General features: G+C 35.6%; 1 protein-coding gene across 2 annotated transcripts in view; it reads left to right on the top strand.

Annotated features, from left to right (window-relative positions):
• The window catches only part of LOC127852932 (tumor necrosis factor alpha-induced protein 3-like), a 32,389-nt gene extending 19,653 nt beyond the window's left edge, over positions 1-12,736 (top strand). For both annotated transcript variants that reach the window (XM_052387011.1, XM_052387010.1), the window contains exons 2-7: positions 1,489-1,650; positions 3,109-3,281; positions 4,174-4,364; positions 4,949-7,268; positions 7,769-7,864; positions 8,769-12,736. In XM_052387011.1, coding sequence (XP_052242971.1) covers positions 1,511-1,650; positions 3,109-3,281; positions 4,174-4,364; positions 4,949-7,268; positions 7,769-7,864; positions 8,769-9,262 — 3,414 coding nt within the window. In that variant the 5' untranslated portion in view covers positions 1,489-1,510 and the 3' untranslated portion in view covers positions 9,263-12,736. The remainder of the gene's footprint in view (positions 1-1,488; positions 1,651-3,108; positions 3,282-4,173; positions 4,365-4,948; positions 7,269-7,768; positions 7,865-8,768) is intronic.
• Positions 12,737-15,943: the final 3,207 nt, after the last annotated feature.

Genomic DNA, 15,943 nt, shown 5'->3' with positions numbered 1-15,943 from the left:
GGGCGGTAGCCTCTGATACTAAAGAAATATATAGGATAAAAGGATTATAAGGTGTTGCGTTAGTTGTTATGTGTTAGGTGTTAAGGGTTAGGGTGCGCTGTTTGATGTTAAGTGATGCGTACCGGTAAAGTTCAATCGTCCCTGTATACCTTAGACACTTATCATTTGATTTTTATTGGGGCATTATGGAAAATTAAATACAAATTAATCGGAACTGCTGATTATCCGGAACTGGTTGACACACTGTATGCATTTTTTTATATCAGTCATATGATATGATTATTATATTTCCGTTTAAAATTATACTTGAGTCAACATGTACTCATGTATTAAAAATCAGTGAATGATAACATGTCTCAAGTATAATGTAGCCTACATGTCCACCCTCTCGTTCAGATAAAGAGTAATTGCATATCTTAACCTACAAAGGCTTCCGGCTTAGTCGACCGTTTCCATTGACATTTTCATGGCCGATCGTTTCCATTGACATTTTCATGGCCGATATATCAAAATCTGATCTGAAAAGACAAAATAACAAGCAAAAGCTAGAAAAGTACTTGCCGTAGTTGATTTAACCAACGCTACAAGCATGCGTTATTTTAAAAACAAACACCATTTAGATAGTTGAGATCTAGATAACCAATCGGGACTCCTCGGACAATTCCGCCATAACGGCGACGGTGTGGTGTAGGTTACAGTACACTAAATAACCGTTTCATGAAGGGCTGTACTCTCTAAGAAAAGTTGACAGGAAGGCATGTTTTACACTTTTATCTATTATTCGGGTGTTATCTTTCGGAGATAATGGTAGGGCATGAATAGGTGTTTACTACTGAATCCCTGAAATATGATAAACTTGAAGACTATAGTAAACCATCGCACTGAAAAAGGTTACATTCCACTATGAAACGGCCGAAAAAAAAAAGTTGCAAAAACAGTCGATTTTGATTTGTTTCAAGTTCTTTCTTGCATTGAACATGACATATCTTTTTTATTGCATAAATCGATTCTGCTTAGAATGGCCTTTAAGAAAAGGTATGGTTATGGGGGTCTCTATGCGCAAAATGTTGCATTTATTTTGGCCTCAAGTTGTCGCTTTCCCATTGAATTATATAGGGAAACTATTTAGTGTATTCTGACCTGCATAGCTTAGTAATTACTACTCTTGATATCAATTGTACATATATCGGTACTTTTGTTCATATACTTATTTAATTAAATGGGATTGTACTGATATGTTGACGGGTAAGTTCAGATATAATCACAGAGGACTGATGTTGGTTTTTCTTTCAAAGCGTTTGTAAAATTTAATTGGAAGTTATTCATTTCTTCAATTTTGGAATCCCCAGATCTATAAATAGACCTGGATACTACTATCAGTTGCCATAAGTAGTCACCATTTTATTTTTGTTTTAATATTTCGAAACATTTGACTCAGCTAAAATTAATGGCAACAGTTATCCATATTTAACTGATTATATATTTTAGAGCGTTAAATAACGTTGAAAAAATGGATAGACAAAATGGTGAACACACAGAATGCTTCAAGCAACGGTTAGAACATAGCTGTCCAGGTCGTGTAAAGATTCTTAAAGAACTGATCTCACAAGATGTTCCAGTGAACAACGGGGAAGCCTTGCTGTATATGAGGTAAATTTCTTTCTCTACATCCCACCTATATATATAATAAAATATTATATAATATGAAAAGAACATTATAAGTTAAAAAATCATAAATTGATGTTTTACTATCATTTGTTTGTTTTTTTAAACAGAAACCAGTAATTTATATCTTCCTTGTTTATTTGTGTTATACAGGTCATTCTATTTTAATATATCAACAGTTATCTTCCTGGTTTTTGTATACGTTTTCAGTTTCTGACTGAACACTCAAAACCAATGTCCATATCATTTTCAACTTTAAACATGTGCTGAATAATCATGAAAAGTGTTTATATGGTTTAGGCTCAAGTGCCCCATCTAGGATGTGAAAAGAGCAGGGTTCACTTTTGTCATGGTCATATTATCCCTGTTTTATATAGAATGTGTAATATGAATGTAGGTTGTAGATCCTGAGATCGCGGTGTGCTGGTGGATATGGTGTCCACTTAGCAACCAGGAGGTCACAGGTTGGATCCCTACTGTGGGAGCATTCTTTACATCAACCTTAACTCTTTTAGTGCTGGAACTGAATTTTGAAGGCCTTTGCAAACCGTTTGGATCCAGATGAGACGCCACAGAACTTGGTGTCTCATCAGGATCAAAACTGTTTGCTATTCTGATATTATTCTTTGAAAAAAATCTAAAAAAACGCTAATTTTAGAAATTCAGCAGACGACATTTTAGCAGATGACAAATTTCCCAGCATGCACAGGGTTAAAAATACCATGTACTGGCTCTGCCCAGGAAACGGACTTGAGGTCATTTCAATAACCTTTAGATGCCATTGAGTTGAAATAAATAGCTTTTGACTAAACTAATATTTGTACAATGTATTTAAATATAATAATATTAATTTATAACTTTTCAATTTGCTTCATAATAATGTGATCAGATCAAGAAATTGCATGGTGGGGGTCTGTGGTTACAGGGTGAGGGTGGGACCTTTGGGCGGCATAGTACTGCATGCTGCCATATAGGCCTTCCCTTTGTTTGACATGTTTTTACTATAAATGAATTATTTTAATGTACACATCATGAGAGAAATTTTACCATACAGAGGGTTTCAAACTGTAGATGTTTATGACCCTGATATCTTCTATTTTAATGTTATGTACCAAGTAGTGATTTTCCAACATTCAAAATGTTATTTTCTTTAAAAAAAATGTGTTTTAGCTATAATGAACCTTGTTTTCTGCTATTTAAATCATGTACTGGCTGTGTTTAAGTGCTAAATGTTTCTTAACCTGTTTGTTTTGCTATTTACATGTACTCAGTTTGAAGTTTTAAATAGTTTCAACCTTGTTTTGTTCTTTTGAAATGTAGTAAGTATTGAGTTTGTACATTTTTCATCCTAAATGATTTTGTCTTTTTAAAAGTGCTGAGTACTAAGGGCTGCATGCCATTTTTTTCTATTTATATGTATTCAGTATTGTTTGTTAATTGCAGTGCATACAGCAAGTATCAGATTGCGCTGCCAAGTAGTAAATTGTTCCCCAGAAGCTTCCACGATGCCATGCTTGAGGCGTTAGTAGACCGTGACATGCTCGACGATCTGGAACAGGAGCGGATCATCAACTGGTGTAGAACAACTAAGAAGTTGTATCCGCTGAAAACAACAGGTTTTTCCATTTCCTCTCTTGTACTATAATAATTTGAAGTTTGTAAGTGCCATCATAGTATCATTAGATATTATTATACCTGAGTACCTTAAAGCATTACTATTTTAGACCCAAATTCTTTTATTTTTTATCTTACAAATTACAGCCTTAACCTGCTGGTATCAGTACTACTGATAGTACATATTTTTGCAGTCTTAATTTCTATGTTCATTTTCAAGGTTTTAAGGAAACACTTCAAATATATCTAATCAGCGATTTTTTTGATTTTTTTTATAAAGTACCTGAAAACGGCACTTTCCCAATAAGGAAAAAGCTACAAATTTTCCAATGGCTGTCAAAAAAATTCCCAATTGAAAGTTTGAAAAATATATTTTGTTTACATAAAATGCTAATTATAATATTTGATTACTTGACAACATTTAGTTATCAATTTTAAAGTAATTGGGAGCAAAAAATCAAATACACCAATTTCCCAATATGTAAACTTCACAACCCGAATTTTCCCAATTTCAGGGTTTTTCATATTCAATTTTTCCAATTAGGCTGGTACGGATACTTTTCCCAATCCGGCAAAAAATGAGATGCTATCAATAAAACAAAGCGGTAACTCTTTTTGTATCGCACAGCCTGATTCTGTTTTTGATACATTTTTTTGCCGTCCCTATTTTGACACTCTATGAACAAGAATTTTAGGTGACATTGAACCTTTTTATACAATTAAGTAAAAAAAAGTTTTAACTTGTTGATTGTTAGCATTTCTTGTTTTCAGGAAAATGTTAAATACAGATAAATTTTGTTCCAATCAAATATTATAGTTAAAAACATAAATAATGAGAGAGAAAAACAATTTCAATTTCAAAAAATGCAAAATCAGTGTTGCTAAACCTACCAGGTGATGGCAACTGCTTACTGCATGCAGTATCACAAGCCATGTGGGGAATGGAGGACTCAAACAGCTGGTTGAGACGACTTCTCTACCTAAACATTGCAATGGATCCTGGTCGACAGTTCAACAAAAGATGGCTGTTTAACGAACGCGTAGATTTCGGTGCATCCCAAGTTGAGTTCAGGTTGAACACTGAGGTATGAATCCCACATTTGCTTTATTTGTATATTTGCTATATATGTTGACCTTTGTAAAAGAACTTCATCTTCTTTCACAGATTAATTAATTTGTCAGCACAGTTACTGCGAGGTTACTACCGCCGGTGCTAATAATTGGACATAACTTGTTAAACAATTGTACCTCCTATGCGAGTGATATTACTTTCCCAATGTGCATTAAGTTAATAATATTATTAAATACAAATTGTGTAACCCAGTTTAGTAAAAAAAAACAACACATTTTTGAAGACTCAACATGTCAACATATCCTAACTTAATAACAGTGTACCATAATTTAAGTTCCTATAGTACTGTTTTTCGAAACAGAATATACATAGACCTATTATTGTGACCAGAAGGTCATGGGTTCAATGCCCACTATGGGAGTATTCTTTCAATCTCCCCTAAAGACATCAAATACTACCCAGAAAATGGACTCGAGAGCGTTTCAATCAGCATTAGGCTTAAGATGCAATCAAGCTTAAATAAATAGGCTTAAACTAAATTCTGTGTCAAATGTTTGTATACATTTTTATAATATACGGGTTATTCAATAATTGCAGGAACACAATTTGGAATGGGAGAAAGTGAAGAAAGGGACAGATGACTCAGAGTCATCCCACGGCCTCCCCTATGAGACACTAGAGGCCATCCACCTGTATGTTGCCGCAAACACCCTTCGACGAGCTATCATCGTGCTTGCGGACACCAGGGCAAGGAACGTATTCAACCAGGAGATTCAGGAGAGTCACATTGGCGGGATTTATCTCCCTTTGGGAGTTCCACCGTCTCACTGTCATAAAAGCCCACTTGTTTTGGCCTATCATCGGAACCATTTTGCGCCACTCGTGTTTGAGAAGGCGTCAGATTCAGATGACCTTTACCAGGGTGTTGCCATCGTCTCCAAGGACATTAGTATGTTGCCATGTAGATTCTTGTTACCCGGAGAGCAGAATCGAGTCGAGCAGTTCCTGAAAGAGTATTTGAACGTGAGGACTGTCGTTACTAACGGCATAGAAATCCCTGTTACAGTTCTGAACCATACTCCATTGCCGGAACAGGTAAATCTTGTGGATTCTTACGGGCAGGACTGCAGAGAGATCTACCAGCGTATCCTGAATCCTCAACCACCACCAAACGTTGCAGTGCACCCATTTCAATTCCAGTATCAAACTAATCGACAAGGTCAGAATGTGGTAAACATAATTCCAGCGGGAGGTTTGAACCTTCCGCAGGATTTTGGCATGGCCAACCAGTTGGGGCCTTTCATGAGACAACAAGAACTGGAACGATGCTGTACCCATGGCTGCGTATACTTAGCTGACCCTTCTCTGAATGGTCTATGCTCTAAGTGTTTCAAGGATTTCACCATCCAGTATGCTAAACAAGAGGAGATTAAACGGAAGATAGAGGCAGGTCTTTTGCCAGAACTGGAGAGGCCTATGTACTGGGGCGTTCAGGGACCCCCAGTTAGACATGAACCATATGAGGATATTTCAATGGTGAACGAAAACTGCCAAGGTGGCTGTGGTTTCTTTTGCTCCAAAAACACGTACCCTTTCTGCCATGAGTGCTACCCAAAATTTGTAGGAACTTTGAATGCCCAAGGACATTACCAGATAACCACAAATCCTGTTGCTGAAAATGAGGCTGCAGTTGGGAACTCGCCACACGGTCTTGACCCAGAGTTCTTTTCGCTGATGCCAGATAGGTGTGCGTCTCCACATTGTCAGTTCAGATGCTCTAAGGCCACTGCTCCCTATTGTCACGAGTGCTATGAAAGGAACCGCCCACCGGTTTTAGCTCCGCCCACTGCTCCCCCACTCTCCGGACCCTTAGTTCCAAATACTGGCCCTTTGGTACCAAATATTGGCCCCTTCGGTTTGAAATCTGGTCCCTTTGTTTCAAACGCAAGCCGTCTGGTTCAGAACCCAGGCAATGTTCATAGAACTGCAAGTCAACATGGTGAAGATATGGAGGAGACACAAGTGGTGTCTTTGAAAGATAGAAACATGAGGCCGTTCAGTCAGGTTAAGCAATTAGAACAATCCACTCATGCAGTAGCATCTACAAGTCAAATGGGTGCAGTGTATGGTGATACAGACAAAGTTTGTAAGACCCAAAACTGTAATAAAAAAGCTGAGATAGCTAACAATGGATACTGCGACAAATGTTACGAACTGAATTACTTTCCAGCGCATGGAAGACCGATTGATTTCTGTCAATCGAAATGTTCCGGAACGTTTTGCCCCAACATGGCGCACACAAACGGTCAGTGTTCAAACTGCTTCCTTAATAGACCCCAGCCAGGTTTGAATATAGTTCAACCTCCCGAACTGAAGATCCTGAACAGCGAATCGCAGTCACGTTCAAATTCTCTGCCACCAAGCTTACGGTCCTTACCTGCTGAACACGATGAGAGAGAAGAGCATCGAAATTCAGCACCAACTGCACTGGAACTACAGGAGAGTAAGTTGGCAAAGTATGACCACAGAAAGCGTATCTGCTCTACACCGGGTTGTCAAGGGTTACGGGATCCAGGTAACACGCATGACTTGTGTTATCAATGCAACGAGCTAGCTAATGAACGAAATACTCCAATGTGGAGTCCGTTAGATGAGAACCAACTGGAAGTCTCGAGTCCGTTAGAAGAGAATCAGCTAGAGGTCTCTTGCACGCCGGTGCAGTTGACGAAAGAACAAGAAAGGGAGCTTAATCCAATCAACCTGAGCTCTAAGGACAAGGTCAAGTGTTTGTACCCTGCCTGCAAAAATATGATCTACCCTCCTCGGAAACTTTGTTCAGAATGTACGGAAGACATTGAGAAGGCGAAGAGCATTAAAAGCAGAAATCTTAGCAGAAATCTGGCATTGCAAACTTCAGGTAATGATACTATATTAAGATAGAGAGTTTGTAGTTTCCTGAAATGTCTAATTTTTATATGCAGATGTTGATTTAAGTAAGTTTTGTCTTACTAATTTAACTGCAGAAACACCAATATACTGATGAACTGGCAAAATGTAAGCCTTACACAAACCTGCATGTATGAATATCAAATAATAACTGTTATGGTATCAATTTTTGTTCTGGAATCTAAATTACAAAAAAAGAAGAATCAATGGAGAATTTGTGTGATTTCATTTTACTTTTGTTCAAACACAATATTTAACAAAACAAGTCAATTTCATGTTCTCGTTTTATACCTGCTCATCTTAATTTACACACAAACAAATTAAGTGTTGTGCCATAAAACACATTTATAAATAGTTCTCCAATTTACTTGCGCACATTATTAGATCCAGTAGTGTTAATTGTGGCCTGCTTGTGTTGATATACACCACTCAACCTCTCTTTTATTTAAATCTGGAAGTTTTTTATTGTAGAAAATGGTGATATTCAGAGATGTAAGACCGCTGGATGTGCGTTCTATGCAGCCCCCCAGTTTGGAGGACTGTGCTCTTCATGCCATAAGGGAACCAGTAAGTCAATGAGCTAGCTGGTGGAAAACTGGGCTTAATGCATGTTCATAAAGTATCATCCCAGATTAGCCTGTGCAGTTAGCACAGGCTTATCAGGGAGGACACTTTCCACCTAGACTGGATTTTAGTTCAGAAGTGATTCTTATTAACGAAAAATTCCATAAATGAAAAAAAGTGTAGTACCTGATTAGCCTGTGCAGACTGTGCACGCTAATGTAGGACGACACTTTACGGACATGCATTGAGTCCCATTTTACCAGAGCAATGATCAAATATGACATCAAATCTGGTAATTATTGTTTAAGGAACCAGTATTTTGTGTAGTACAATTTGTTATCAGTTGCATAAAATATTCAGCTCAACTATGTAAAAGTGAAATAAATATAAAAGTGTTTATGTCAGTTTTCATCGTGTAAGTTAATAACCAAGATTGTCTTGAGAGTTTTTTTAGACATAGTATCCATGTGGTCTTCATTTATTTTCCTGCTCATCAATCTGATATCTATTGGTTGTGTTTTTTTGTCAACATATTTGTCATGGCACTTGGGTAATTTGGATTGGGAAAAATCACATTATTTTGACTAAAATTTTGAAATTGATGTTGTCGTTTTTTGCTAACGAATACTTTAAAATTAAGAATAAAAAAGTTTTCAATCTTTTATTTACTTAGGTTCAACGTAAAGGAAAATGAACTTAATGTTAAGTTTTATTTTATTTTTGAAACTTTCAATTTGGAATTGTAGGCATTTTTTTGAGAAATATATATACCTTATGAGAGTTGGAAAGGGGCAGAATTTCTTCCCCCAAATAAAAAATGTTCTGCCTAGGTAAAGAAAGATCCCTCCAAATCCTTTTGGTCAGTGTAGATATTTTGTTTACCTTACCAGTTCTATATGTGTTTTAGCAAGCAGTAATCGAAAGCACATGACTGAAGTTCTGCAACAGACTCCAAAGGAAGTACCAAAGGCCCGCCCTTTCACAGAATCATTAAGCCGTGCACAAAGGTGTGTCCAGAAAGGATGCGAACGTTACGGCGATCCAAAGCAGGAAAACCGGTGCTCGCAACATTATCTGGAAGCGAAGGCACGATTTCCTCCGGATTTCACGCAAGAAAAACTTCAGGAGCTCCATAAAATACAGAAGGCAAGTGGAGCTGCTCAGCTGGGGTTGTCAGTTCATGCTGGTTACCAGGCAACCAGGCCACCTGTACATGCACAGACTACTGAAGGATATGCGGACGAATTCCAGAATGCATATGCAAGGGTGGAAAATAGTAGGAAGATTAATAAAAAGTGTGCAAATTTTACATTGACAGGGTGTGATAATTTTGGCAATCCAGCAAATGAAGGGTATTGTAATTCTTGTGCGAAGAATGGGAAACTTTTCATGCGATCTTAAATGTATGGATATGTGACAGTAGAACAATTAATTTATTAAAAAAACAAGTCACACAGTTTAAAGCTGGAATTCATTCAAATTGTGTGTAAAGTGTAAAATACATGCTTATTAATAAGTGCACATATATTTTATGTGTGGTGTTTGTATAGACGGCGGGATGTTATGTAAATATCAACATTGTTACATCTAAAGATGTTTTAGTATTTTGTGATACTAAATTGTGATGTCCATGAAGACCGTAACCAGAAATGTATATATGTTGAACTTATTTATATATCATTTTGCTTATTTCATTTTCATAAGTTTAATTAATTGTACTGTCAATATTTATAGTACAGATGTATGAACATGTATCACCTTGTAGGATGGTTTCTTTGATAAAATGACACATGTACTGTGTTTGCGGCAAGTACAGCCGTTAAAAAATGAAAATGTATATTTATTGTTAAGATTTTCTTTTTAAAGTTCGAAATGTTTATGTGTTTTGTTTTCTACTTTACATTTAAAAAAGTTATAAGGTGCCACAGACTAAACTATCCCATACTTTTTTTATATGGAATACAAATTTATTAATAGAAAAATCACTCAGCTTCACAACCATGTACTCTTTTTTTCCTTTCAAAAATATCAGGATTGTTTAGTTTGGGTTGCGTTATAGCTTTTGCCTTGTATATATTTATTTATTTTTTGTTTTATTATTTATATCATTGTTTTTTTATTTACAAGTTAAAGAGTGACATGCACAATTATGTCAGAAATGTTCACATTTTGAATTGATTATTGACCAAGTTATAACATAACTCAAAAGTAGTGAAACGTCTATTGTGAGTTGTTTGTCTTATAAAACAAAGATGAGTGCCATACGTTTTGCAATATAGTTTTGAGTATGAGTAATGTTTCAAAACTTTAAAGATGGTCTTGATAACTATTTGTAACAAGTGGGAAAAATCAATATTTGTGTTTATGAGTGAATTTATAAGAGATTTCTTTAATCCTGAATAGGATTTACTAATTTAATTAACACATTTGTTAATGGTCAGTGTCAATAGTCAGTATCTTATTATAGCTTTTCATCCTCTAATGTTGTCTCCTTTGTTATGATTATTTTTTACAATTGTTGCTTTTGTTGTTGTTGTTATAGCGGTGGATTTAAAGTTATATATCACATGTATATCAAAAGTTGTTACAAAATGTAATCATTTGTTCTTTTTCTGCGCTAACATGTGAAACGTTGTATTACGTGAACAAGCCTACAGCATTCAATATCTTCACCAAAGCATGCCATAATTGCACCAAGGACTGGTTTTACCCAGAAACATTTTTCCTAATAACAAGGAAAATAATATAAGAAGAAAATGATAATTATTTCTAGATGCGCAGCAGAAATACACTGCACGAGATCAATCTTCCAAATAGAAGTTTTGTTTTAAATACTTCAAACACGTTTGTTCTGCTATATGTAAATTGCCCATATGCAAAATATTCTTTTAAATACATGTTTGTATCATATATGTTTTCAAATATATGTTTAGTGAGTTCTATATATTTGTTTTGTTTACCAACTCTGTAAATAGAGAAGTTCAATGTATTTGTTGTTAATTTAGAATGATTGAAACATAAACAATTATAAATACTTTTATGTAAAATTGTTGATAACTCATTTACTTATATTGTTTGTATGATCACAGAACTGCGTCATGTGATATTTAATGTTATTTTAGGAAAAGTTTCTATGTACGAGGTGTAAAAGACTGTAAGGTACCAAGTGACATAGGGACGGATCCAGGTGTACCTGGGCGTGGAGGGAATGTTAAAGTGAAGTGACATCCTAACAGTCATTATGCCGATCATTCGTTCGATCGTTCTTTCATGTATGCATGCATGAGTTGACAATGAACCAACTATCATTTTCTTATCTTTAAACATATATTTGCATAATTGAACTATTCTATATGAAAACTAGGTACCCGGTAGTTCCGAATATAATTGTTTAGGTGAGCAATATGAATTGAATATAAATTAGTTGGGCCGATTGCGTTCGTTTACAAATAATACGCTTCATGGTATTTGTACATGTGAGCAAGTGTATGTGAAATAAGATAAGCGTTATGACATATTCATTTGTGTTAAACATGGGTGCCTATGCCAGTTGACCTGGAACTTAACATTTGTATGGCGACACTAAAATACTTTTCTATTTTTCAATCAAGGATGCCCTCTGGTACACCATAGGACATAATTACCCCCGCCTGGCCCCCACCCCGGTAACCCGAGGGCAGTATTCCCCCGGAAACACATCCCACATGGTAAACCCGAGTACAGTATTTCCCCGGACACCCCCTTGTGACACCCGATGACAGTATTCCCCCAGACACACAAACACACATCCTGGTAAACCCGAGGACAGTATTCCCCCGTATCCCCCCCCCCATGATACACCCTAGGACAGTATTCCGCCGAATATTTACCCCGTGGTACACCCGAGGACAGTATTCCCCCAGACCCCTCCCCCCTGGTACACCCGAGGACAGTATTCTCCCGGACACTCCCGCCCCTGGTACACCCGAGGACAGTATTCCCCCGGACCCTCCCCCCCCCTGGTACACCCGAGGACAGTTTTCCCCCGGACATTTTCCCCTTTGTAAACCCGAGGACAGTATTCCGCCGGACATTGCCTCCCTTGGTACACCCGATGACTGTATTCTCACGGACATTACCTCTCTTGGTACACCAAAGGACATAATCCCCTACCCCCCCACCCGCCTGGACCAATCGGTAAAATGTTACACCTATAATATGGATTTGATTATTTGGTGTGAAAGTTTGTCTGATACTGTTTACAAGCCGCGACTGTTAAAAGACTTCCCGATGAAAAGAAGTATAATGGTGTTGGACACTGTAAGGAATTGTACATAATTAAATCGTAACACAATGTGATATGGGTGAGCCTTATTCTAAGAAGACCCAAACCCAGTTTGCAATAGAAATAAATATATTGATGAAATATGTTACCGGTATTATTTTACAATAAACCAAGGGGCGGGGGTGGGGGCTTTTGTCCGGAGGGTGATATTACATCCAAGGGTACCTTGCCCGTACATCTGGAGCCCTGGTTGTTACTGTCTGGGTTCTTACTCAAATTATATATCGTGCTTTTTATGTATCGGTGTTTAATCATCAATTAACACAGCTATCATTTGGTTTGAAATGGGAGTTTTAAGGTATCATTGTTGTATGTGATATATTGTTCATCATGGAAATATGTATACACATGTCATGTACTGGTGATACATTTGCGTATATTTTCCCTAAAGACGCAAAAGTATGTGTAGGTTGGTTTATAAGGTTTGTTTATTTGTAATGATTGTTATATTCTGAATGATGTGTTTATAGTATTAAACCATTTTAACACGTTCACCGAAAACAATAACATGTTTTTATACTTTACTTTACACACATTTCATGCGGTGAATATGCAACACAACACAATAGTTTAACTTTTGTTTAATTGTATTTATTTATTTAGAAAAGTAAATTTTTAACTTTATTTCAAAGTCAGCGTATACGCCGACTACATTTTTAAAAGATATTTATTGTTATAAAATATATTTAATATAATATATTTAGTTGTTTTCGTTTTTAGCGATTATAAAGCATTTTCGAGGTTGCCTATAGTATGCCTGTAGTAATTGATGAACTCATATCAAACTGTCTATGTATTGAGAACTGTGAATATAAACAAGTTAAACCTTCTACTAACCTTCTACTATTGCGTTGCTAGCACCCGTAAATACAAAAGATCGCCGCTATCTGTTGAGAACCAAAGAACGTTTTCCAGAAATATCCGCTGTAGTAGCATGAACGAGGTTACGAAACAGGTCATTCGTATTATTATTATAAATTGTTTGTTATATTCGGGTTTAGCGATTATGAAACATTTTTTTGTTTTCGTCTATCGTATCGCTGAAGTTATTGTTGAACTTATGTTCAACGTTTTAAAAATTTAGAATATAAGTAAGCGTTAACTTTTTCCCGAATCTATTAATAGCCTCAATTTAGGAATGACCTGTACTACGTCATTGAGGTGTATGTGAGAGCGTCACCTATTGCGTTGTTATCGCCCGTGGACCTTCCTTTGTTTATCGACAGGCGCATCTATTAATAGCCTCATATTATGAATGGACTGATCAAAAATACTACGTCATGAAGACGCTGCAGTTAGTGGACTATTTTATTCATTCATAAACAATCTCCTTCGCGACACGTACAATGCGATCATTGTTTATTGATTCTTTTCTATAAAAGCACCGTTCGAAACTATTGCATTTAACACGATATTAATATCATGTTTCCATTTGTGAATGAATATAATTGGAGAACTCAAACCTCTTGCATAAATTATACAACTCTTTCTCGCGCGGATACGCGTAGTAAGCGGGTATTGGGCTCCTAGTAGCTAAGGCGTATCGACCTGAATTTTAGACTAACCACCTTAGACGGTGGCTAAGCGACCATCTAAAAACAATAATAATTTGCAGGACAGAATATCACGTTTATTTATGCCTTTAAAATGTACGGCTTATTGTGAAATAACTACAAACAATAAGACGGAAATATACGGGTTTTTTTAATGACAGATCTGTCAATAGTTTAAGTCTTCAAGTTTTTGGTAAAGCGCAATTGTGATCGATTGGTCATGGTCGGCTCATTACTACTTAAATATACCCCGGATACTCTAAGTTATACTTAAATGTACCCCGGGTACGGAAAATATACTGAAACGTACCCGTGAATTATAACACTAAATTGGTCGTTGTCTGCTTTTTCCCAAATTAATTATGTTCATATTTATGTCTATATTCTGTAAAATGGCCTCTTATATTATCGAAACTCCTACTAAAAAAGCATGTTGATGCAGGTTTTGTTTAAAGAGAATTGTGTTTACTGTAGTATTTCGTAGCGCATTTTACGACATCGGGCTTTGGGCGGGCGCAGTCTAATTGGTCGGGTACGTGTTAGTATATTTTCCGTACCCGGGGTACATTTAAGTATACTTAAGAGTACCCGGGGTACATGTAAGCAGGACTGGAGCCGACACTGACCAGAATATCCATAATTGCGCGACAAAAAAGAAAAACCGCTGTGTTTTCCAGAAATAATAACGTTAAATGGCAAGCAAATTAAAAAAACAACGGCTAATCCTACCAAACATATTGACGTATAATAATCATTGTTAACCATTTGCCAGTCGTTCATAGAAATATACAAGATGTTCATGTCTTTCTATAAATATACAAGATGATCATGACGTCGTTCTATATATGTGGCCGCACACGCAAATTTGACCCATTTGTTCAAATAATGACATTTTGAGATATCATCATTTTCTAGTAGAGTAGAGTTTGGGGAATCAAAGTATGAAATTTTGTGCAAAAATTCCTAGTATTTTTCATTATACAGCCTTTTCGTGAACACAGTGTATCAAATTAATAAAGTGCAAACGTCTAAAATGAGTTTGTTTTTATTGCTCACATACTACTCATTCTAAGCATTATTCAAGTAAAAGTATACACAAGTAAAATAGTTTAAACAAGTTTTCATATAAACACAGGTTTAAATATAAACATTTATTTATTGTTTGTTGAAGGCATCTTTTTTTAAATTTAAAATGGTTTCCATGGTTACCATTATTTGAATGTTGGTATTTTATCCCCAAATTATTTTTTTATGTTTTAAACATACATGTACTACTTAAAATTTGTTACATCAATCTTGATGAATAATTATAGGAAATGTGTACATAATTTTTAATATAAGTGAAAATGCGTAAAATGCATAAAATTAAAGTAATGAACTGAGTTGTTTTAATTATTGACATTCCTAAACTAATTAATGTAAACTGTAAGTACTTAATGTGAAATACTGTTATATAAAATCATTTCGCATACAAAGTACATGTCAATACACAAAATCCATACACCCAGTCCACTGAAAGCTTTTAATAATTTGAAGCAAAAAACTGGTTGTCATGGTTACCATTTTTTTTTAAGATTGTACAATATAAAAATTTGCCTTCAAATAAAGGCTGGTTCAACAAGTAACGTTGAAATTGTACCCTGTACTTACATTGATACATGACAAATGGAAAAAAACACCATTGCAAAGTCAATGTGTATTACTTTATTTCAGTTAAAATAACATTAATACTATTATCTCCGTATATATGTAATCAAATTACATAGTTATATAAGTATGAACCAAATGAATAACTTACTCATATAAAGAAGAGTTTCTAACAATGTACTGGTTATTCAAGAATCTTAAAAAATAGAAACAATGCAATGTATCACTATTTGAATATTTCTAAACGTGAACCAGGTTTTTAATTTTTTTTTATAAACAAAAATCACACAATATGGGCTTTACTTGAAATGCATGTAAATTAAAATAATAATGACATCATAATGAAACATTGACAGAATTAACCATTCATTGCAGGCAAATCAACAATACGTGCAAATATACACGTAATACTACTTTACTGCACACAACTCCCTATACAACATTTATTAATGCCTTAATTGTCAGCAATTTTTCAAAATTGTACATTCCAAATAAACAATTACTTTGGAATAAGAGGTTTGGGACATGTTTTTTCTTTTGCTGACTCAGACCTGAAAA

Source organism: Dreissena polymorpha, chromosome 12 (genome assembly GCF_020536995.1).
Source record: "Dreissena polymorpha isolate Duluth1 chromosome 12, UMN_Dpol_1.0, whole genome shotgun sequence".
Taxonomy (NCBI): Eukaryota; Metazoa; Mollusca; class Bivalvia; order Myida; family Dreissenidae; genus Dreissena; species Dreissena polymorpha.
This window is presented reverse-complemented; position numbering and strand designations above follow the sequence as displayed.